Here is a 25,556-nt window from a genome sequence, read left to right on the forward strand (position 1 = left end):
CTAGTTAGCATAGCCTTCAGCTAAGTCAGTAGATACGACTAGCCAGCCGCCACATACAGTTTATGCATTGACAATTGATCTACATGTGTGAAGCAAACAGAATTGTGTAGAAGTTTTCGCACTCCATTCTATAACTGCACTTGTAAATATTATTGTACAAAGTCAAGATCGAAGTTCACCGCTGATGCTGAATTAAAGCTAAGTATTTAATTGTATTCCTGTCTACTAACTTTCTAATCACCTAAGATGTTCCAAATACATCCCGTCAAGTATAGTTCATTGATCCTCACGTCATCAAACGTGATCAGCCGGGTCACCATTATTCCTTGAGGCCCTTACTTCCTCCTCATACATAAAATTTACGAACATATAAACAGTCTTAAAATATTAACATTGAAAATATGGTAGTCTTTGATGAGTACGAAATTAAAACCAGACGTTACCACACGAGAAACTATATTTTATTGAGCATTTCGTACAGATGATAGTCACTTCTTAGACACGCTATAATTTTGATCTATTCCGTAAAATGTCTTACTAGCAGCTACATGTGGATTTTATTTGTTATGTGCGGAACTGGAGCAGTAGAAGCCAGCTGGGGATCCGCTGACCTCGACGCTTCAGCCGTGGTGGCCGTGGTGAGAGTCATAGCCACCACCGCCATGGTGAGAGTCGTGGTGGCTGCTTCCCCCACCGTGGTGCTGGCCCTGGTGGGAGCCCCCTTGGTGGTAGCCCCCTTGGTGGGAGCCCCCTTGGTGGTAGCCCCCTTGGTGGCCGCCACCATGGTGGTCTGCCTCAGCACTGGCCCACAGTGGTGATACACACAGCGCCACCACCAGCACCATGGCAAACATCACCTGTGTGGCACCAAGATATGCAGTTGATAGACAAATCATTGCAGCATACTGAACACATTAACATCAATTTATAATAATCTGATACCGAGGCCGGCCCACTTAAAAGTTTCAGTGCAAATATCTTTGGAAAAACTATAGAAATTGAAAATCGACTTCTACAGGTATGAATGTAAGGCAGAGGCTCAAGAGAGTAAAAGCTATGAGACATGTTAAAATTATATTCAACACCAATTACTGTTTTAACAGACACCCCATATCATTTCTTACGCTATCAATAACACGAAAAATCTCCAAAAGAATAACTTTGTTTGCATTGCAATACGTCAACTACATCTCGCTCAGTGGCAAAGTGAAGATGACGCTTGAAATAAACGAAACGCGCTGCTGTTGTGCACTATGAGATACAAGCGTTGCTCCTAATCTCAATGTGACTGGCATTCTACGGTGCAACAAACTCTGTACTTATGGGTGTTTGTATTGATATGAAATGGAGTGGAATCTATACAGATGTTCAGTCAACACAACGAAAAATAAGGAAAGGGTTTACTCGTTCGTACTAGAATGGACATGTCACCGGCCACAGTACACATGATTAATGGCTGACCAAGGATCTAAAAACAAGGGTTAAATGTTAGTTTTAAGTAGACATGTGTCTTGACATTCGTATTGTTTCCAGCACACTTCACAACGGTGTAAATACCAACATGCAAAACGTTTGTTGTACCGTAGTACGTCAATCACATAGCAATTATGACCAGTGTGGAGTTCATGCTTGCATCTCGAGATGTGCAATAGCGGCGCGTTTCGTTTATTACAAGTGCCAACTTCACTTCAATTTCTCCAGATGCAAATGAAGTATTGTGATGCAACCAAAGCCGATTTTATTTCGTTTTTTTTTTTGTTTTTTTGTTTTTTTTTTTAAATTTCATGATGATTGCATACTAAATAATACGGGGTGCCCACGTCAAGAAAGTAAAATAAAATAAAAAATAGTTTGCTTTGAAAATAATACCTGCTTACGTTTTTAGAGCGTCTCAGAATATTTACTTCCATGAGCCCCTGACTTATATCCATACCCGTGAAAATCGTTTTTTAATGTCGACTGTTGTTCTAGAGTTATTTGCACTGAAATTTTTAAGAGGACCATCCTGTATGACATTCTAATCTAGTGTGTTCTGTTCACTCTTTCCGAATTGCTACGTTAAGCGCATGCAGTAAACTTCTGTGTGAGTGAAAGGGAAATATATTGCCTTCACTATATAAGTAAAATTTCTTGCAAAATACAGGCAATGTTGTAAATGGAGAAGATGCTAGTAGATGATAATTTAAAATTAGTATGTAATTGTATTCTTGATTGGTATTTCCTTCTGTACCATAGTTGTATTCTTGTTCCTCTTTCCTCGCTTCCCAGTTTACTGTGACAGTTTGCAAGAAGCATCAAAGCAGATGAAGAAAAGAAAGCAGCATAACCCAATAATATTAATGAAGAACCTACGAAAAGTGGAACATTAATGTTGGAATTGAGGCTGTTCCATTTATTAGATGAATGATGGAAATGGAAGATGATACCTGATTCCAGGGGAGCGGCGGAAATAATATCGCTCTATAAAAAAATGAACTAGAAACGCTTGTGAAAATTTCTGAGGAATTAGTCTTTTGATCCCTGACTAAAGATTATAAGCACAAATAATTAATACTAGATAGAAAAGAATAGCTGACACCCTCTTACTGGAGGAACAAAATCGTCTTAGAGAAGACGATCATGCAGTGACAACATTACGACAGGAAACTGGAAAGAGACGCGAACGTAATCACTGCATTTATAGGCTATAGAAAAACTTTCGATAGAGTGAATAGGTATATGCTGCGAAATATAATGGAAAGTCGAGATTATCCTAAACATTTAATACAGGTGATAAAAAGTTGTATTTAAATCACAATCAATAGAGGCAAAGAGAGAACAAGGCCTGTATCAGTTAACAGGGGAGTACAACTAGGTTGCAGTCTCTCTCTCTCTCTCTCTCTCTCTCTCTCTCTCTCTCTCTCTCTCACACACACACACACACACACACACACACACACACACACACATATATATATATATATATATATATATATATATATATATATATATATATACTATGTGATTGTAGCACAATGGAAAGAAGAAGTTAACTCAGAAACAAAATTAATTGCTAGAAAAACAGTTTCTGTTTTTTTGCTGGTGGTCAAATGATTTTACTAAAGAGGAAAGATGTCATGAAAGCAGTGCTGCGTAATGGCGTTTAAAGGAAAATACCCAGTTTGTTCTAAAAAGTGCTAAATGGAAAATCAGGTGTATCACTTCGGTAATATAGGTAAGTTATGTTGAAGTTCAAAACGTTTCGAGTGATATGTGGCACTACACGGGAACATAGCCAATAAAATCAGGCAACACACACAGACAAATTTCTACAAAATAATTTCAGGACTTATCCTCACATACGGAAGTGACTTGTACAATAGTAGAAGGATAGGTTCATGTAAAATGAAAATTTTAAGGAAAGTAAATGGAAGTGCTCTAAGAGAGCAAATGACGCATTATCGAATAAGGAGATAATTAAATATATTTTGCATGAAAATGGAAGAAGCATATTGAAAGAATTAAGGCAGGAAGAGTAGTCAGACTTCTAATCAACTATAGGCGTAAAGAAAAAAGAGACACAGAAAGCCTAAGGAGAAGGTGCCTTTGTGATAACGGATCAGGCCATAAGCCTATACCTCAAACTAAATGAGAAGAAGAATTTTGCAACTTTTGGGAAGACCACATTTCTCGATTGCTTGAAAAATTATTTATAGTAATATACAAGGAGTCTGAAGATTACTGTTACTAGCTTCTAGAGGATCTGGAAGGAACAATGTAGACAAATCTTGATAAGGGATCCACGTCCGGAGGTGTATCTGTCGGCAGTAAAACAAGTTTGAAGACCGGATCATTTTCAAATCTTCCGGTAGACGATACGCACACAGGAGAGACAATGAAATGTAATCTGCGTGCTCTACAGGAGCCCATGGTTTGGGCGGCGATTAGAATACGGATCGTTGGTTCTCAAATGCCTCTAAGCACTATGGGTCTTAACATCTGAGGTCATCAGTCCCCTAGACTTAGAACTACTTAAACCTAACCAACCTAAGGACATCACACACATCCATGCCCGAGGCAGGATTCTAACCTGCGACCGTAGCAGCAGCGCCGTTCCAGACTGAAGTGCCTAGAACCGCTCGGCCACAACGGCCGGCAGCTGATTGGTAATGGCCATTTTTACTTGCGAGAAAAACGGTCAGATTGATGAAAAGATCGCACGATAATTGATACACGTTGGAAATTGTAACATGAAGTTTAATACATCAAGATTAAAAGCAGTTCTATGAAAGAAAGGCGTTAGGGTGGAAGCTGCAGAGAAGCATTTGGGTAACATAAAGTCGACCGAACGAAAAGTCATCTGAAGGGAACACCAGAACATCAAAATGCACAGCAGAGAAGCTGTAAAGAGGTATGACGTTCTGAAAGAAATAGCTGACGTAGATAAAGGAATGATTTAGTGAGCCGTTGAGATCGTTGTAACAGTGCAACGGAAATGAGTCAAATGCTGAAGTTCATTCTGATCTACAAAATCCCACACAAGAAATTTAACATAGCGTCAGAACGGTTCTATAACAAGAGACATAACAGCAGTTCAACACAAATATTTTTAAACGCCTGGCGAATATAAATGTAAGGATTAACACTAGACACTTGTCAAACGTTAGCTGACATTGCACACGAGTGATTATAAGAAAGAAATTAAAATATATGATGAAACACAATAAAGGTAAGGCTACTGCTAGGGATCTGAAGGAATTAATTATTAGAACAGTATCGGTCTGGGATACTGTGTATAAGAGAATAGTTTCATCATCTGAAAAGGAGTATGGGACTTGGCGTCTTGCGAAGACAAGGGATGAAGGGAGGAATAATTTTTGTTCTTTGAAAATGAAGTACAAACTGGGGACAAGATCATTTTTTTAAAAATTACAGGGTGTTTCAAAGTTTTTGTATTAAATGTCTGGGGGTGATAGATCATGTTATAGGGAACAAGGTTTGCTAGAGGCAGACGGTTTCCAGCAACGTTAGGCATCAATATGTATTGGTTATGCTTCTGAGACGTAGCGTCAGGCAATCTGAAGCGATATTACGCCTTGTGTAGCGTCTATAATGCAGTCAAATATTCCGTAAGAAAGGGGATAGACCCAGAAAGTTCCTTGTTCGCTTCTGAAATCACTTTCCGCTTGCAGACACACTTTCCTTATTGGAAATCATGCAGTTTGCTGTGGTGAGTACTGTATATAGTGTGTCCGGAAAGAAACACCGACAAGCTTTAGGGACAGGGCCCTTCGTCAGAAACACGAAAAAATAGTAAACATGGGCTCTGAAGTGCATACCTTAGAGGAAGTATGTTACACATAGTGAACATAAACAAGTGCTCGCCGTTCTTAAAGTATGCATTTGTAGGCCCCATGTTTAAAGCTAAACTCTAAACTCCGCCCGAACAGGCCATGAAGGTCCAACGGTACCGACCGGCTGACGTGTTATCCTTAGTCCACAGGCGTCACTGCATGCGGATGTGGAGGGGCATGTAGTCAGCACACCGCTTTTCCGGCATTATGTCAGTTTACCTGACTGAGACCCCATGTGAACTCGACATTTTCTTCTTTTGGTCCACACCATCTCCTTCCGAAATACAGTAAGCGGAGTCATAGCAGAAGAAGACATCTGTTTCATGGTATCGAAGATGAGCAAGTGCTCGTACCTCTTAAGGTATGCATTTTAGAATTCTTGTTTCCTAGATTTTTCTTTCTTGTTTTTATGTAAGGAAGATGTCCCTAAGGGTTGTCTGTGCTTTTTTCTGGGACACCCTATGTGCTGATCAGCCTAGCTACCTAGCTGGAATGACTACTATTCAGACACAAGCTCGTTTCCTGTAGTATGATTGAGCGCGCTGTCCATGTGTAGAATGGGGAAGGTGTGCTATCTATCTGAGTTTGACAGAGAGCAGACTGGGATAACCTGGAGTCTCGGAACGAGCATTTCGAAAACTTCATGACTTATCCGTTGTTTAAACAATTGCCGAAACCAAGGTGAAGCCACATACAGACGTCATGGGGTTGGGCGTCACCCATGATTGCAGATGGACGTCGTAGACTGGGCAGGCTGGTAAAAGCCGGCCGGGGTGGCCGAGAAGTTCTGGGCGCTACAGTCTGCAACCGCGTGACCGCTACGGTCGCAGGTTCGAATCCTGCTTCGCGCATGCATGTGTGTGATGTCCTTATGTTAGTTAGGTTTAAGTAGTTCTACGTTCTAGGGGACTTATGACTTCAGCAGTTGAGTCCCATAGTGCTCAGAGCCATTTTGAAGGCAATGTGGCCGTAGAGCGCTAATTCAAACTGTCCGCCAGACGCGATTAATGTTAGTCGTTCCCGTAGCGTAGATGAATGCACACGAGAGTGCGCATCCTTTCGTTCGGACTCGATGCTTACTACCGATCCAAGTCCAGTATTTTTAGCGCTCTCTTATTATGTTTCAGGAAACCAAACGAACACGTTTGGCGGCAACGTCTCTGGTGGGGCTACTCGAACTGGCGTGCGCAATGACCTGATTGGATAATTTCAATGTTAATTAGCTCGGAAACGTCTCCGATGTATCTAATTTTTTCTTATCAGTTATTTTCAACAAACTATTTCTGACCACTCTATACATATAGTGTCTGAAGCATCGAAATAGTCAAAGATTTCAGAGTTCCATCCATTACTGAATGTCTTAACGACGACGTTCGGAATATCTAGAAGAGAGGGAACGTAGGCACATATAAAGAGGTTGTTAGTTAAAGCTGGAAATGTGACAGTGTACCACATGCTTTTAGAAGTGAAAAAAGTCTGTCTGAAAGCGCACAAACTACGCAACGGAAATTAATTGAAAGACAGAGAGGTTTCCAAAGTGGAGATTCAAAAATGGCTCTGAGCATTATGGGACTTAACATCTGAGGTCAACAGTCCCATAGAACTTAGAACTACTTAAACCTAACTAACCTAAGGACATCACACACATCCATGCCCGAGGCAGGATTCGAACCTGCGACCGTAGTGGTCGCACGGTTCCAGACTGAAGCGCCTAGAACCGCTCGGCCACACTGGCCGGACCAAAGTGGAGATTTGCACCATGGTAAATAAGGGATTAGAAAAGTTAAATCCATAGATGCTCTCAGCAAAGGTATTTTTCGGTAATGACTAAGATAATACTTAAATCAATCACGTATCGTATAAAGTCTGTAGAAATTACATGTCTGAAATCATAAAACGATCCCTTAGCGCAACATATCTTGTACATTCTTTACGATAGGCACTTTTGTGACCTGATAAGCATTCCGTAATAAGATTATATGTGAAGTAAAGTGTAATTTGTAGCACGATTAATTGTCTGTTGCAACCCAGAACTTCTGCAACTGAGACTGACATTCTGCTCAGATATTTAACTGTGTAGGGTCTCATCCGTTCTGTTAATGAAAACGAAGGGAGAAGCTTAAAACTTGCGGTAATCTTCCAGCTTAACGTTCCAGTCCAGCAGACGGTGACATCAGCGGTCTCAGATGTCCTCACTCCATGAGACAATCCGGAGTTTACAATTTTACTCTCGAGATTGTTGCCAAATCCGATGACCTAGATGATACTACTGCCTACTTCTCCCACGTTGCCGATACACCGAAAGAGAAAACTTTTGTGTCAGCATTGATCGACTTGCTAAACATGATTCCACCACACGGTATAATTGTGAATCACTGAAGACTGTTAAAGGGCTCAGTGGCTCGCATTTCCACAGCTGTAAGATGTGTAATATAATTTGGCTACTCCCAGAACAACCACCGCCCCTGACAATGTGGCACAACAACTACTAGAAACTGGTAACAAATGCGGACATTTATGTAATCCCAAAATGGAATTTCCGCTCAGCGCTACTACTCACCAAGAACTTGTTCATTCTGTTCGATTTGGCTTCAGACCTGCAGAGCTTAGCGCGGTGGTGGCTCTTATATAGAGGTCCGGTGTAATAAATACGGGACACGGCGTCTTCCCGGAGACGCCTCCCGGCGGCCGTGACCGGTCTCACGAAGGCGTTGCCCAAACCGGCCTCTGGACACGGTCACGCCTTCCCCACCAGCGCCGGCAGCTGAGCAAACACTGTGCGAAAAACTCCCATCTGCCAGGGAGTCACCGCCGGTCACTGACTCCACCTTAACAGCTCCCTGTGAAATCGTACTTGGTAATCAAGACTTTAACAGCCAAATAACTCATTATCACTCATCGAAACACATTCGTCCAGTGTTCGTTCTTTTGAGTTCTGAATAATGCCGTTGCTAACGTTTACCAGATAATCTCAGTGTGTTCAGATGTATTATCAGAAGTCTACGATGATCTCTCCTGAAGTAGAGAGTAAATTTTTATCGCTTTATTAACTGAGAAAGAAGAATAATTTCGGGCTTCTTCTAGGTCTGCACATATAGAAGCCTCATTGCTGCATCGTTTCAGTATTGTGTAAATGCTTAGTGTAGACAGCAGTCTACGCGCTGATGACGTGGTACTAAGAAGAGTTGCGGCTCCCTATCGCTGAAAGATAAATTCGAAACACACCTACATATTGCTTTGGTTCTAATGGGGCTATTCTTCACAGTTATGAAGAACTGGAAAAGTTCCAGTATCACAGGTGTTCTAGACCTCCTTTTCTCTGATATTTTTCAGTTAAGTTTCACAAGTGCTAATAAAATCAGTCATCGGAAACTGCATGTAGTTCTACTGTTTTCCCAGTTTTTTAATGGACAATGACAAGCTTTCTCGACGTGTTACACGTACATTGCAGTGGCTACTATGGGCAAATAACGATAAGGAAATGCCAATGTTATTAAGGGGGCCATTTTTTCCAAATATGTTTGTTTTCCGATAATTGTATTTACGATTTAACATTAAAGGTCATCCTACAAATTTACAGAACAATGGATCAGTGCAGTAAGTGATGTAGCTGACTTTTCTGTTAAGGTTACCCATATTTTCACGTTCAAAACTAAAATTAGTCATTTATTTAAATTTAAGAAAAGTTTGAAGTGTTTTACAAATTCTCAATAGATTACCCAATTCATGATAAATTTGCGAGAAAACTAGGAATTTAGTGTAATTATATATAGTTAAGGCTCACCGGCCATTTGACCATCTTCTTCTGTGCGGATGCACAAACAGTGCCCGAACTCTTACGGGAATCGGCAAAAAGCCGCGAGTAATGAATATAATGGGTAGGGGCAGTATGAACGTAGTGCAGGACATTAAGTTGGGAATGTGGGTCTCACGGGTGGTGTACCAGAGATAAGTCCCTGATGTTACACTATCCTCTGTGCCCTCGGTGGCTCAGATGAATTAAAAAAAAAAAAAAATGTGGATAGGGCGTCTGACGTCTAACCTGGAAATCCTGGGTTCGAGTCCCCGTCTGGGCATACATTTTTAACTGCCCCGTTGAATCATATCGACGCCTGTATGCAGCTAGCGGTATTCATTTCATTGTAAGAGTAACTATTTTAATAGCAATACTAATTTCGTATAACACTCAGGATCTGATGACGTTGAATTCCGCACGAGAACTCAGAAAGCATATTTGACGACTGGAAATTCCTTAATCGTCTGAACTCGTATTTCACAGAAATGTCTATGGTTGCCACATATTTACTTTTTATTTTTGCAGCCTACTTTCTCCTTTCTAGCACGATAAGAACTAGGTTTACTCCACTGGACATTGTCACCTCTTGATTTCCAGGGCAGGACACATTACACTTCCAACTAAATTTATCTCGTCTAATAGAATGCTTGCATGCCACTCGCGCGTGGAAATGCTCTTCTTTAACGATTCACGCCGGCGTGTACAATCGGTAGCTCACACTCGACTCTTCAAATTATGCTACCAGTAATATACGTATACATGATGTGTTTACCTAACAGCCAGGGACATTTAATATCGGTGAATACTATTTTTTGTGATCCTTCAGCGAGAGAAGTTCTTAAAAAATTGAGATGTCAGACAATATGTGTTATATAATTTAATGCGATGTCTTGTTGATTTAAAATGATTGACACAGGCCATTTTCAAAATAAAATATTAAAATCGTAGCCGAATACGTGTGAACATTTCCATCGCCCGCTGCGGGAAGCAGGAAAAGCATCTCGGCCGGATGAGGGAGAGTTTGAGTACGTGCGCCACTCCGGATCGAGAAACATAATTCTCAGCGCCGGAGTGAACGTGTTAGCGTGCACTGATCATTAAATACAGTACTACCCGCCTGCCTTCCGTGAACTCGTATAGACGTTACAAATCTTCTGTACTACATGAAAATGGAAGCGTGTGGTGTTTATTGGAATGTAATTATCACACGATCCTGTATTTTGTAATTTAGCAGACTTTATATAGGACGATATGAAAACGGAAGTCACCCAATGTGGGGAGCAGCAATCCTTCTCTCAGTCATTCAAAGGAATCATAATGCACGGACTTGGGAATGCTAATGAATGTGAATGAATGTGAATGACGACAAAGCACGTGTTAATGCGCTATGTATAAAAGTACTTGTTCAGTTTCCTACTATTATCACGGTTATTGAGATTCGCACATATTTTAAAATAACGACTTGCGACTTTGCGTTTGGGTATATTTCCATATTCTTTAATTTCTGAAATAGGTCCTAGTCTGCAATCGAAGCAAAAAAAAATACTCCGTCTTCAGGCCACGAGTGGCCTACCGGGACCATCCGACCGCCGTGTCATCCTCGGTGGAGGATGCAGATAGGAGGGGCGTGGACTCAGCACACCGCTCTCCCGGTCGTAAGATGCTATTCTTGACCGAAGTTGCTACTGTTCGTTCGAGTAGCTCCTCAATTGGCATCACGAGGCTGAGTGCACCCCGAAAAAATGGCAACAGTGTATGGCGGCCTGGATGGTCACCCATCCAAGTGCCGACCACGCCCGACAGTGATTAACTTCGGTGATCTCACCGGAACCGTTGTATCCACTGCGACAAGGCCGTTGCCGCAATGAAAGCCAGCTTCGATAATTGGTCGGTTTCGTAGTTGATGTACTGTCGACACATTCTTAAAATACATTCCATAATTTTACCTCCTCCTGAGATTATATATACTTCCAAACAAAAATGCTGGGCCACTTAATCAGCTCAAAACGTCCAAGACTGACGTACAGTAAGTAATTTATGGAGCTTGCGTTGAACCCAGAGAAGAGTATGAGGATATATTTATGAAGTTCAGAGAGCGATGCATGACCTTCACTCCGTGATGCAGTCACGTTAATGTGACCACCGGCTGTGTTCGACTTCAGGTGCGCAATGATCACTCAAAAAAATCAGGTAGAGCATTATCAGTGAGGTAAAGTATGTGAGCGGGGACGCGTAAAACAGTCAGACACCGTTGTAATGCGGAAAAGACAGCGAGTTATCTTACGTCCAAAAGGACATGATCATTGGCTTTCTAGCCAAGGGTGGAAGCACTTCCGAAAAGGCTAAGTATGTAAACTATTCACGTGCCACCATGGTTTAAGTATGCTTTCGATGGGGAAATGGCGCTCTCCAAACCCGGCGCCGAAGCAATTATGGTGCACTACGAACCATAGATGATCAGGGTGAACGAACGATGGCTGCAGAGATGTAGAAGGGCTAATAGACGTGTAATAGCTGAGTAACGGACAGCCCAGATTTTAACCAAGGGGACAGCAACAATGACTCCACAAGGAACGTTCAGTGAACGTTGCTGCGTGTGGGTTTCCGAAGCAGGCGACCGGTTCATGCGCAGCTCTTCGTCTGCGAGAAAGGCTGAAATCTGCTTGCCAGCAATGCAACTACACGTGCACTGAGTGCAACAGATGGCCTTTCCAGATGAGACATGTTTTATTCTGCATTGGACATATGACCTTCGACATTTACCCGCTGCAACATCCGTCAGAAGAATCTCGGCCATGGGAATGAGCATTATGGTCTGGGAAATGTTTTCGTGGCATTCCATGGGTGATCACGTCATTCTGAAAGGCACAATACTTGAACACAAGTGGACATCTATACTTGGGGAACTTGGCCGCACCAAGATGCAAGGCGTGTTGGCACCTACCAACGGTACACTGCAGCATATCACACAGCTTGCAATGTACGTACGTGGTTCGAAGAGTACCAGGCATTCGTCTTTAAAACCAATCGAAAACCTTTGGCACCATCTCGATCGGGTCGTTCGCGCCGTGTTCCCTCACAACCGAGAAACCTAGCGCAACTGGCCGTGAGTTCACATCCCTGTTGGTACCTTTCAGACACTCTTCCTGCCCGTCTCACAACGATCCGCCATGCAAAATGTGGCTATTGAGGCTTTAGACTGGTGGACACATCAACGTGATTAGACAGTGCAGACTCTCTGCTATCTGGGGGCCACGAAGATCAAACGGGACCGGACCGGTTGAACTCTGATTTCTGGTAAAGGTACGATTCTGAAATAAAGGTTTACACAGATCGTAAAAAGTACTGACATTATTTCATGGTACAGGTCAAATACAGACACTACCACTCATAATTTGTGCCAGAATTGAAGAAGACTTTGCCCAGCCTAAAATAAATGGATCCATCGTAGTCTATTGTACCTACATTCTTGAGGGCCACGCAGTCCATACTAGGGGGCCATCAGAGATATTTACGCAACACAGTATTTTACCTCTAAATGTGACTGCGTGACGTAAGTGCTTTAATGTACAGGGAACTAAATTCTCCATGACCTTCAAGAGCAAGCGAAATTGTAGCTACGCGATATTTGGCATGCTAATAACGCAGCCAGCTGAACTAGTTTGAGCAGTGTCTACCTCATGAAAATCGGTGCCAAAATTTGTTTTCCCGCGGTCATAAGAGAGACTCACCAGAAACTTGTTCATCGTGCGATTCGTGATACCCTGGGAGCCTGCAGAACCGGATCCGTTCGACTAGCGCGCCGAGTGCCGGCAGTAGGCTTTTATACTGTCGGGAGCGGACGAACGCCCTCATGAGGCCCTGCCCCAGCAGACGGGCGGTGTGTGTGTCTGGAGCCGCATCGTCACGGTAGCGCGCTGAACAGCAGCTCTTCGGCGAAACGGCCCATTGTCCGGCGGCCTGCAGGAGTTATTTCCCCGTTTTGCGGCGGCCGGCCTGTGCGGCGCAAACAGGTTTCCCCCGTCCCACCCCCTCCCTGGACAGCGATCAGGCCGCCAACGGACACTGACCTCCGGTCTGCGCCGCAGACGCTGTGGACAGGGGAGCGGCGAGCAACCACCTGCTCCTGCTCACAAAGCCTAAAAACCGAGACCGACAGGTAACCTTCCTGCCAGATCTTGTTTCGTAACAGTGACTAGGTTTATTGTAGATTCACTAGCACAAAAATCTCCTGTCGGATCACAAAAACGACGTATATGTCTCTGCTTTCAAAGACTCTAATTAAAAAGTGGGCTACCGGCTGTCACATTCTACACTATTGGCCATTAAAATTGCTACACCAAGAAGAAATGCAGATGATAAACGGGTATTCATTGGACAAATATATTATACTAGAACGGACATGTGAATACATTTTCACTTAATTTTAGTGCATAGATACTGAGAAATCAGCACCCAGAACAACCACCTATGGCCGTAATAACGGCCTTGATACGCCTAGCCATTGAGTCAAACATAGCTTGGATAGCGTGTACAGGTACAGCAGCGCATGCAATTTCAACACGATACCACAGTTCATCAAGAGCAGTGACCGACATATTGAGACGAGCCACTTGCTCGGCCACCATTGACCAGACCTTTTCAGTTGGTGAGACATCTGGAGAATATGCTGGCCAGGGCAGCAGTCGAACATTTTCTGTATCCAGAAAGGCCCGTACAGGACCTGCAACATGCGGTCGTGCATTATCCTGCTGAAATATAGGGTTTAGCAGGGATCGAATGAATGGTAGAGTCACGGGTCGTAACACATCTGAAATGTAACGTCCACTGTTCAAAGTGCCGTCAATGCGAACAAGAGGTGACCGAGACGTCCAACCAATGGCACCTCATACCATCACGCCAGCAAGGCGATGACGAATACACGCTTCCAATGTGCGTTCACCGCGATGGCGCCAAACACGGATGCGACCATAATGATGCTGTAAAAAGAACATGGATTCATCCGAAAAAATCACATTTTGCCATTCGTGCACCCAGGTTCGTCGTTGAGTACACCATCGCAGGCGCTCCTGTCTGTGAAGCATCGTCAAAGGTAACCGCAGCCATGGTCTCCGAGCTGATAGTGCATGCTGCTGCAAACGTTGTCGATATGTTCGTGCAGATGGTTATTGTCTTGGAAACGTCCCCATCTGTTGACTCAGGAATAAAGACGTGGCTGCACGATCCGTTACAGCCATCCGGATAAAATGCCTTTCATCTCGACTGCTAGAGATACGAGGCCGTTGGGATCCAGCACAGCGTTTCGTATTACCCTCCTGAACCCACCGATTCCATATTCTGCTAACAGTCATTGGGTCTCGACCAATGCGATACGATAAACCGCAACCGTGATAGGCTACAATCCTATCTTTATCAAAGTCCGAAACGTGATGTTACGCATTTCTTCTCCTTGCACGAGGCATCACAACAACGTTTCACCAGGCAACACCGGTCAACTGCTGTTTGTGTATGAGAAATCGGTTGGAAACTTTCTTCATGTCAGCTCGTTGTAGGTGTGTGACCGAAATGGTACTGAAACAGAGGATTGCAGACTAAAGGCCGAAATACTAAATGTCTTTTTCCAAAGCTATTTCACAGAGGAAGACTGCACTGTAGTTCCTTCTCTAGATTGTCGCACAGATGACAAAATGGTAGATATCGAAAAAGACGACAGAGGGATAGAGAAACAATTAAAGTCGCTCAAATAAGAAAGGCCGCCGGACCTGAAGGGATACCAGGTCGATTTTACACAGAGAACGCGAAGGAACTTGCCCCTTTCTTGCAGCGGTGTACCGTAGTTCTCTTAGAAGAGCGTAGCGTTCCAAAGGATTGGAAAAGGGCACAAGTCATCCCCGTTTTCAAGAAGGGACGTCGAACAGATCTGCAGGACTATAGACCTATATCTATAACGTCGATCAGTTGTAGAATTTTGGAAGACGTATTATGTTCGAGTATAATGACTTTTCTGGAGACTAGAAATCTACTCTGTAGGAATCAGCATGGATGTCGAAAAAGACGGTCGTGTGAAACCCAGCTCGCACTATTCGTCCACGAGACTCAGGCCATAGACACGGGTTCCCAGGTAAATGCCGTGTTTCTTGACTTCCGCAAGGCGTTTTAACAGCTCTCCACAGTCGCTTAATGGGCAAATTAAGAGCATATGGACTATTAGCTCAACTGTGTAATTGGATTGAAGAGTTCTGAACGCAGTATGTCATTCTCAATGAAGGGAAGACTTCCGAAGTAAGACTGATTTCAGGTGTGCCGCAGGGGAGTGTCGTGGGACCGTTGCTATTCACAATATATGTATGAGCTATTTTGAGGGTGCACTGAGGGTTTTTGCGGATGATGCTGTAGTATACCGAGAGGGTGTAACAACGGAAAATGCAAGAGGACCTGCAGCGAATTGACGCATGATGCACGGAATGGCAATTGAATCTCAATGTAGACAAGTGTAATGTGCTGCGAATACATAGAAAGATAGATCTCTTATCATTTAGCTACAAAATAGCAGGTCAGCAACTGAAAGCAGTTAATTCCATAAATTATCTGGGAGTACGCATTAGGAGTGATTTAAAATGGAATGATCATATAAAGTTGATCGTCGGTAAAGCAGATGCCAGACTGAGATTCATTGGAAGAATCCTAAGGAAATGCAATCCGAAAACAAAGGAAGTAGGTTACAGTACGCTTGAGCGCCCACTGCTTGAATACTGATCAGCAGTGCGGGATCCATACCAGATAGGGTTGATAGAAGAGATAGAGAAGATCCAACGGAGAGCAGCGCGCTTCGTTACAGGATCATTTAGTAATCGCGAAAGCGTTACGGAGATGATAGATAAACTCCAGTGGAAGACTCTGCAGGAGAGACACTCAGTAGCTCGGTACGAGCATTTGTTGAAGTTTCGAGAACATACCTTCACCGAAGAGTCAAGCAGTATGTTGCTCCCTCCTACGTATATCTCGCGAAGACACCATGAGGATAAAATCAGACAGATTAGAGCCCCCACAGAAGCATACCGACAGTCCTTCTTTCCACGAACAATACGAGACTGGAATAGAAGGGAGAACCGATAGAGGTATTCAGGGTACCCTCCGCCACACACCGTCAGGTGGCTTGCGGAGTATGGATGTAGATGTCGATGTGTGAATGCTCTAAAACGCTAATCATTTGTATATCACAGCATCTTCTTCCTGTCGGTTAAATTTCGCGTCTGTAGCAGGTCATCTTCGTGGTGCAGCAGTTTTAATGACCAGTACTGTAACTCCCCAAGCACCTTTAAAAAATTTTCACAAAAAAATTTGTGATGGAAACATATTCACGCTCCATTTTCACATGCAACTCTCGTCTCACTCCCCCAAACTCCTCTAACTGCAACTCTCTCACACACAACAGTCAATCGCTGTGAGTCGCTCATACCTATCCCCTGCACTCGCCATTCTCGTTCATTCCAGCTCCGTCTCCTTCCTGCTGTCCTACGATTACTGTCTGTTTACAGCTGTATCCCTCTTGCTCTCTCTTTCTGCTGCTACCTCATTCATTCCTATGCATTTTTGCTGTCTCTTCTTCCTGTCACTACTTTTCTTTCTCTTGATTCTCACAGACACTGTCTCTCATTGTCACTGGCTCTCACCCATTTTCACTTTCTCCTATTTCTATCGAGCTAGCACATTCTCCTCACACTTTTCTACATCTACATCTACATTTATACTCCGCAAGCCACCCAAAGGTGTGTGGCGGAGGGCACTTTACGTGACTCTGTCATTACCTCCCTTTTCTGTTCCACTTGCGTATCGTTCGCGGGAAGAAAGACTGCCGGAAAGCCTCCATGCGCGGTCGAATCTCTCTAATTTTACATTCGTGATCTCCTCGAGAGGTATAAGTAAGGGGAAAGCAGTATATTCGATACATCCAGAAACGCACCCTCTCGAAACCTGAACAGCAAGCTACACCGCGATGCAGAGCGCCTCTCGTGAAGAATCTGAGTTTGCTAAACTTCTCCGTAGCGCTATCACGCTTACCAAATAACCCCGTGACGAAACCCGCCGCTCTTCTTTGCATCTTCTCTATCTCCTCTGTCAACCCGACCCGGTACGGACCACACACTGATGAGCAATACTCAAGTTAGGCCGAACGAGTGTTTTGTAAGCCACCTCCTTTGTTGATGGACTACATTTTCTAAGGACTCTCCCAATGAATCTCAAACCTGACACCGCCTTACCAACAATTAATTTTATATGATCATTCCACGTCAAATCGTTCCGTACGCATACTCCCAGATATTTTACAGAGGTAACTGCTACCAGTGTTTGTTCCGCTATTCTAGAATCATGCACTAAAGGATCCTTCTTTCTATGTATTCGCATTACATTACATTTGTCTATGTTAAGGGTCAGTTCCCACTCCCTGCACCAAGTGCCTATCCGCTGCAGATTTTCCTGCATTTCGCTGCCATTTTCTAATGCTGCAACTTCTCTGTGTACTACAGTATCATCCACGAAAAGTCGCATGGAACTTCCGACACTATCTATTAGGTCATTTATATATATTTTCTAGCACTGTTCTGCCACTGTCACCTCTATTCCACTGCCACTATGTCCCTCTCTTTCTCTAACACTCTCGGTGTCTCATTCGCTCTTTCCATATCACAACCACTGTATACTATCTTTTCCTTATTTTTCCCACTGCCACTGCCGCCTACTCTCTCCCAACACAGAAAAACGCGAACATATATCCGCATCAAAATGTTTGGGGAATTTTTAAAGGTACTGAGAAAGATAGAATGAGGCGGCTGGTACCCCACTTGTGTCTTTTAAACAGAAGGGCATTAACCCTTTTTATGTCCCAGTAGGAATATTTTCCTGCTGGCTGCCCTCTTTTCCCTCCTACAGCAGGGCTTGTCAGTCATACGAAAAGAACTTTGTCCGTCAGTAAGATTTCCATTTTTGATTAAGTGTAATTGAAAGAACCCAAAACTGATTTTACATCTGAGACCGGATTTTATGAGCACAAAAATTTTTCATGTGCTTCAGTACTAAAACATGGAGTTTCCAAAACTCCCCAAGATGATAACGGAGACTTTTTTCAGCATATTTCTGTGTGCTAAGTTCCTTCCTAAAATTACGTTCTTGGCTCACAAAGGATATTATGTGCGTATTTTATGTGTACAAGTAGGGTAAGTTTGAACCTCTGTAACTCGATAACGGACTAAGATATCATGAAAATTTTCAAGGTTGTTCGAGATTGCGATCTTACGAATATATCGCAAAAATTACAGCCATTTGCCTTGCATAGTCTTGCATAACCATATGTTTCGGATTTTCTCAGGAACAGGCTCTACAACCTTAAGGCGCAACATAGACCACATGTAATGTATAACCGACAGACTTGCTCTATTTGCCTGAGCTGGATGAAGCGTGTAGTTTTCAAACTTTGGCCATTAACCGTAGGATAGTTATAGTAAGACGATCCTTCTGTCGGGCTCCTAGACTAAGGACTATTCAGAGCATTTGACCCTACCTTCTATCACCGACACAACCCAAATATGAGCACCCGAAGAATGCTGTTTTCATGCCCGGCATTTCGGCGAATATTAGGTAGAGCATGCTGTCCCATGAGTGTCAATTGGTTGGTGGTTTTCTGGCAGTGAAGAATTTGATGATAGCTTCATTGATTAGTGGTTGTCCGCAGCGCGTTGTCATCACGTCAAAGGCAAAATGAATTTTAAATGTCCACATAACGCAATGAGGTGTCAACTGTTCAGTTTATGTTATTAAACTGAAAGGTGTGTGTGTTTGTGTAAAGAACATCGCCTACTCTTTTAGGTACGTAGTGATAAATATGTTCTCATATTTGAGTGATATACAGAATGAAGTATGTAATGCCCGATCTAATGATATCTGACTTAAAATGTGTATAAGGTAAGAACACAGTGCACACTTTCATAAATCGTTCGCAACGGGAGGAGAAAAAAAGCCGACATATCTTAAAACAATAAGTAACACAATGATGTAAAATAAAACTTCATAAAGAACAACTTGGATGAGGTAAACGAAAGTTGGTAGTTATGATTCTACATCTTACGAGAGTTGCGCTACTAGTGCCATCGTGAGGATGTCAACAAGGTTTGCCTTAAATACGCGCACAACAGTCGCGACCGTTAGATACCTTTGAAACTTGTCATTGTGAGTTGATGTTAGTCAAGAATGCCTTTAAGGCGACAAGGACGCCATTATCAACAAATGGTTTAAACGACTCTGAGCTTTATGGGACTTAACATCTGAGGCCATCAGTCCCCTAAAACTTATAACTAATTAAACCTGACTAACCTAAGGACATCACACATACATGCCCGAGGCAGGATTCGAACCTGCGACCGTAGCGGTCGCGCGGTTCCAGACTGAAGCGCCTAGAACCGCTCGGCCACAACGGCCGGCATTATCAACACCGCACTGAGTTAGAACGAGGTCATGCGATAGACCTACGACAAACTACACATCCTTTCTACGGTACCGCAGAAAAACTTGGCAGGAATGTAGCCACTGTAAATGATTTCTGGCAGTGGTGGCCACGAGAACCTACAGTCGAAAGACCGGGCTCCGGACGCCTAGAAGACACTACTGAGAGGGCGATCATCATGTTCGATATACGGCAAGCAATTCGTGTAGCAGTTGGCCCTCAGTGACACAACCTACTGTTTCAAATCGGTTAATTCAAGGATAGCTCCGAGACAGACGCCGTGTAACGATCATTGTACTGACCCCAAACCAACGCCATTTGCTCTTCACTGCTGTCGGGCGAGATCACATTGCAGGGCAAAGTGGAAGATTGTTCTGGTTTGGGATGAAATCCGGTTTTGCCTCGGTACCAGTGACGGCCGTGTGTTGGTTAGAAGGAGGCCAGTTAACCCCCCGCGACCAACCTGTCTGCGGGCTACACGCACTCTACCTCCATCTGGACTCAAGATGTGCGTGGACAGTTTGTATGGTAACGAGAGCATTCTCCTGTTCATTCCACGCACGCTGACTGCGAATGTGACACTCAGCCTGTTGATTCGATGCATTGTGACTCGATTCTTGAACAGCATTCGGGAGGGTCACATAACTCATGGGAATGTAGCCGGATAAGGTCATCTCCAAGAGCTGACGTTTCGACAGGAATACACGCTGCCACTTTCAAAGCAAAACTGCTTCAAGTAAGCGCTGTGCAAGCGAATGTAATACCTCCGTTTTGAAGAAACTCTGGAAAGATAAAACACACACTCACACACGCACACTATGAACACTAGCACTATCACAAACCGTAAATTCCTCGCGGGATTAGCCGAGAGGTCTTGGGCGCTGCAATCATGGACTGTGCGGCTGGTCCCGGCGGAGATTCGAGTCCTCCCTTGGGCATGAGTATGTGTATTTGTCCTTAGGCTAATTTAGGTTAAGTAGTGTGTAAGCGTAAGGACTGATGCCCTTAGCGGTTAAGTCCCATAAGATTTCACACACATTTGAACAAACCGTAAATGACCGTTGTCAGAAGCTATCGATAGTAAAGTTAATAATCAACGGGTAATGTTGCATAAACTCTGTCCCGCTGTTTATTTACGAGGGAGAGAGCAGGCTTCCACGCAGAATCTAAACAAAAACCACCCTCTTTATTTTGTAAGGTTATCTGCTAATTTGATTTCAACTGTTTCCTTAATAACATTATGCTCGTAGCTGGAAGTGCATGCCAGATCCTCTGTGGTGTTGTATTCCATAGGATAACGAGTGCCAAGAAAATGTTCTGAAATGGCGGATATGCTCGGCTGTTGTATGTGTGTACGATGCTTATGCCCAGTACATCGATCCTCCAGGGTCCTGATAGTCTGACCAACATATGATATGCCCCAGCTGCAAGGAACACGGTAGACACACGCCTTAGCCTAACCAAGAGCACCTTTTACGGAACCTAAAAGGACCCTAATCTTAGTTGGTGGTCGAAAAAAGCACTTTACATCATATCTCCGCAAAATGCTCCCTCCGCAAGGCAGAAAGGCCGTAGATTTTGGTGCCACCTCGGTATTATTGTTACTCGCCCAGGGCGCAGATGGTCGACTAGGCAACGCGTGTCTGACCTGTCTTTCACTGTAACCATTCTGACGGTAGGTAACTTCGGGATGGGTAACTCAGCTGACAACGTCTCAGGGTCTGAGATGACATCGACCCTGTATGAAGCAGCTCTCCACATTGAGCAGGATGTACTTAACTATCAGCCTGCAGATACAAGTCACTGTGAGTAGGCTTCCCATAAATGGCATATTCCAACGTACCATCCACCTTCCATCTTATCATCACACCAAGGAAGGGAAGAGAGCCATCCTTTTCCACCTCCGTCGTGAAACAAATATTAATGTGGATTAAATTCAGGAGTTCTAAACAGTCGTTCAAATTCAAACTGCCATGAGGTAAAACAACAAAGGCACTGTCTACCTATCTGAAAAAAAGAAACTCTCAGGTTTCAAAACCGCCGACTCGAAGACACGTTGCTCGACATCTTCCATGAACAAACTGCCAATAACAAGTGAAAGCAGACTTCCCACCGCAACTCCATTCGTCTGCTCGTAGTACTGATAATTGAATAAAAGTGTAAGCCAGCACCTGTAGAAATAGGCTCGTTAATTCAGCACCAAATCTAACCTGAATCAACTGTAACGAATCAGGCAGAGGAACACGAGTGAATCATTCCTTCAATCGAAGTAATTAATCCGCCGAGCTCTTACTATAGCCCTACTACAGGGCTCAACAGAGTAGCAAGGTGTTTTGCTCTACGTTATTTCGGAGCACCAGTGTTGCAATCGGACGAAAACGACCCCTACCTTGTTGACCTTAGGAAGGCCGTATATAGCCTAGGGGGAACAGCACAATAAGAATTAAGACCCTTGACAGTACCCTGCGATAAAGAACTTTTCTCAACACTTTGCATGAGGTCAGCACCGATCTTGCCATACACCGATTCAGACATTAAACACTGCATCTTTTGAACGTAATCCTGCTTTTCGAAAACAACGGTAGCGTTACCTATGTCCGCAGGTAATATAACAATAACCGGATAACTCTAAGTGAACGTAAAGCAGCCTTCTCAGCTGCTATATTACTGTTGCGTGGAAGAGCCTCAGTTAACACACGACATGCCTCTCTCTCCTAGCCCCATTTGCAAAATCAGGAGGTATCCTACTCAACAGAACTTATAAAATCGTTCATCCGCAAAAGCTTCAGAATCAGTGCACAATTTAAACCTTTCCCTAACAGGGTTAAAGTCAGGTCGTCAAAAGCTTTCTCTGTGAGATTTATCAGAGGATGTCGAGGAATAGTATTAGACACCAAATGTTCATACTTCGCCAAATAACGGGCATTTCTTTTAGTCATCAGTATTGTGACTGGTTTGATGCACCCCGCCACCAATTCCTCTCCTGAAAAAATCTTTTCTTCACAATTCCTCTCACGTGACAACCTTTTCTTCACAGAGTAGCACTTGCTACCTACATTCTCAATTATCTCCTGAATGTATTCCAATACCTGTCTTCCTCTACAGTTTTCGCTCTCTGCAGCTCGATCCCTGATGTTTTAACGGATGTCCTATCGCCCTCTCCCTTCTTGTCAGTGTTTTCCTTTCCTCTCCGATTCTGCGCAGAACCTTCTCATTCCTTACCTTGTGAGTCCACCTAATTTTCAACATTCGTCTGTAGCACCACGTCTCAAATGCTTCGATTCTTATCTGTTCCGGTTTACCCGCAGTCCATGTTTCACTAACATATAATGCTGTACTCGAAACGTACATTCTCAGGCCTAAATTTGATTCTACAACTACATCTACATTTATACTCCGCAAGCCACCCAATGGTGTGTGGCGGAGGGCACTTTACGTGCCACTGTCACTACCTCTCTTTTCTGTTCCAGTCGCGTACGGTTCGCGGGAAGAACGACTGTCTGAAAGCCTCCGTGCACGCTCGAATCTGTCTAATTTTACATTCGTGATCTCCTCGGGAGGTATAAGTAGGGGGAAGCAATATATTCCATACCTCATCCAGAAACGCCCCCTCTCGAAACCTGGCGAGCAAGTTACACCGCGATACAGAGCGCCTCTCTTGCAGAGTCTGCCACTTGAGTTTACTAAACTGCCCCGTAACGCTATCACGGTTACCAAATAAACCTGTGACGAAACGCGCCGCTCTTCTTTGCATCTTCTCTATCTCCTCCGTCAACCCGATCTGCTACGGATCCCACACTGATGAGCAATACTCAAGTAAAGGTCGAACGAGTGTTTTGTAAGCCACCTCCTTTGTTGATGGACTACATTTTCTAAGGACTCTCCCAATGAATCTCAACCTGGTACCCACCTTACCAACAATTAATTTTATATGATAATTCCACTTCAAATCGTTCCGCACGCATACTCCCAAATATTTTACAGAAGTAACTGCTACCTGTGTTTGTTCCGCTATCATATAATCATACAATAAAGAATCCTTTTTTCTATGTATTCGCAATACATTACATTTGTCTATGTTAAGGGTCAGTTGCCACTGCCTGCACCAAGTGCCTATCCGCTGTAGATCTTCCTGCATTTCGCTGCAATTTTCTAATGCTGCAACTTCTCTGTATACTACAGCATCATCCGCGAAAAGCCGCATGGAACTTCCGACATTATCTACTAGGTCATTTATATATATTATGAAAAGCAATGGTCCCATAACACTCCCTTGTTGCACGCCATAGGTTACCCTAACGTCTGTAGACGTCTCTCCATTGATAACAACATGCTGTGTTCTGTTTACTAAAAACTCTTCAATCCAGCCACACAGCTGGTCTGATATTCCGTAGGCTCTTACTTTGTTTATCAGGTGACAGTGCGGAACAGTATCGAACGCCTTCCGGAAATCAAGGAAAATAGCATCTACCTGGGAGCCTGTATCTAATATTTTCTGGGTCTCATGAACAAATAAAGCGAGTTGGGTCTCACACGATCGCTGCTTCCGGAATCCATGTTGATTCCTACAGAGTAGATTCTGGGTTTCCAAAAACGACATGGTACTCGAGCAAAAACATGTTCTAAAATTCTAGTAGAGTTCTCGTTGCTTTCGTCTTTCTTCGATTTACTCTCAGTCCATATTCTATACTCATCAGACTCTTCATTCCATTCTGCAGATCATGTAATTCTTCTTCACTTTTACTCGGGATAGCAACACCATCGGCGAATTGTATCATGACCCCTTCACTTAGGATTTTAATTCCACTCCTGAACTTCTCTTTTATTTCCAACGTTGCTTCTTCGATGTACAGATTGAACAGTAGGACGAAAGACCACATCCTAGTCTTACATCCATTTTAATCATAGCACTTCATACTTGGTCATCCCTCTTGGCTCTTGTAGATGTTGTATATAGTACGTCTCTCACTACATCTTACCTCTATTTTTCTAATAATTTCGGAAATCTTGCACCATTTTACATTGTCGAACGCTTTTTCCAGGCTGACAAATCTTTAGTCTCGTTTCCATTATCAAGTGCAACGTTAGATTTGCGTCTGTTGCGTCTTTACCTTTCCTGATGCCAAACTGATCGTCATATAATTCATCTTCAATTTTATTTTAATCTATATGTTATTTTTGTCAGCAACTACAGATCTGGAGTTATTGAGTATTATTAATATTTTGGTTGGCGAATATCAACTTGTAAGTAGCCACAAAAGTTCCAATTCACACGGTATTAAAACATGCATAATATCTACTTTTAAACCATTCTCTTGAAAAAAAAAGAAACCTTACTAAACTATATTTTTTCGTGGCCCTGAGAGCTAGCGGATGGTCGCGACCCCCTTTGCATTTTTTTCCTGAAGTGTTACAAAAAGGCCACCTTTTCCTATCTAACGGGGTAAAGCGGCCAGTGAGGATATGCATACCCCGCTAGTTGACGGCAGCCCTTTTCGACTGAGGTAACGCCATTGGCATATAGTTTTCTGCTCTTGGAATGAACTGTCAACTGTTTCATTCACGTTATAAACGTGATGATTAGCATGACATCGTTTCACTTGTACTTTTTAATAATATCAGAAAACTTTTTACATTGACCTTATTAAAAGCTTGCCCTCTAGTCATTAAGATAAGTTTCCTAACACTAAACTCCGCCTGCCATCTCCGACTTTTTGTTAAAGCGATATGCTATTCAGTTCCACTCTGCCAACTGAAATACTAATATGCACTGTAACTCCATAATATCGCTTTTGCATTTCAAAACCATAATCAATGGTTTCTTTTTCTTGTTCTGTATTGAAGACTCCGTAACCCCCCTGAAGTAGCATAATCTATGCTTTCTCGTTCTTGCTCTTTGTTGAACACACTTCTAACCATCCTATAATCT

At 43.3% G+C, this 25,556-nt stretch overlaps 1 protein-coding gene across 2 annotated transcripts; it reads right to left on the reverse strand.

Moving 5' to 3' along the window:
- Window positions 1-439: 439 nt before the first annotated feature.
- On the reverse strand, window positions 440-12,960 carry LOC126267550 (uncharacterized). 2 transcript variants are annotated; one of them, XM_049972855.1, is made up of 2 exons: window positions 12,861-12,960; window positions 440-857 (listed from the first exon to the last, which is right to left on the reverse strand). In XM_049972855.1, the coding sequence occupies exons 1-2, from the start codon at window positions 12,873-12,875 to the stop codon at window positions 621-623; spliced, it is 252 nt and encodes an 83-aa protein (XP_049828812.1). In that variant the 5' UTR covers window positions 12,876-12,960; the 3' UTR covers window positions 440-620. The 2 variants fall into 2 exon arrangements, with proteins under 2 accessions (XP_049828812.1, XP_049828814.1); XM_049972857.1 differs by lacking the exon at window positions 12,861-12,960 and adding an exon at window positions 7,894-7,992.
- Between the last annotated feature and the right edge of the window lie 12,596 nt (window positions 12,961-25,556).

The sequence above is a fragment of the Schistocerca gregaria genome, chromosome 4 (genome assembly GCF_023897955.1).
Source record: "Schistocerca gregaria isolate iqSchGreg1 chromosome 4, iqSchGreg1.2, whole genome shotgun sequence".
In the NCBI taxonomy this organism is placed as follows: Eukaryota; Metazoa; Arthropoda; class Insecta; order Orthoptera; family Acrididae; genus Schistocerca; species Schistocerca gregaria.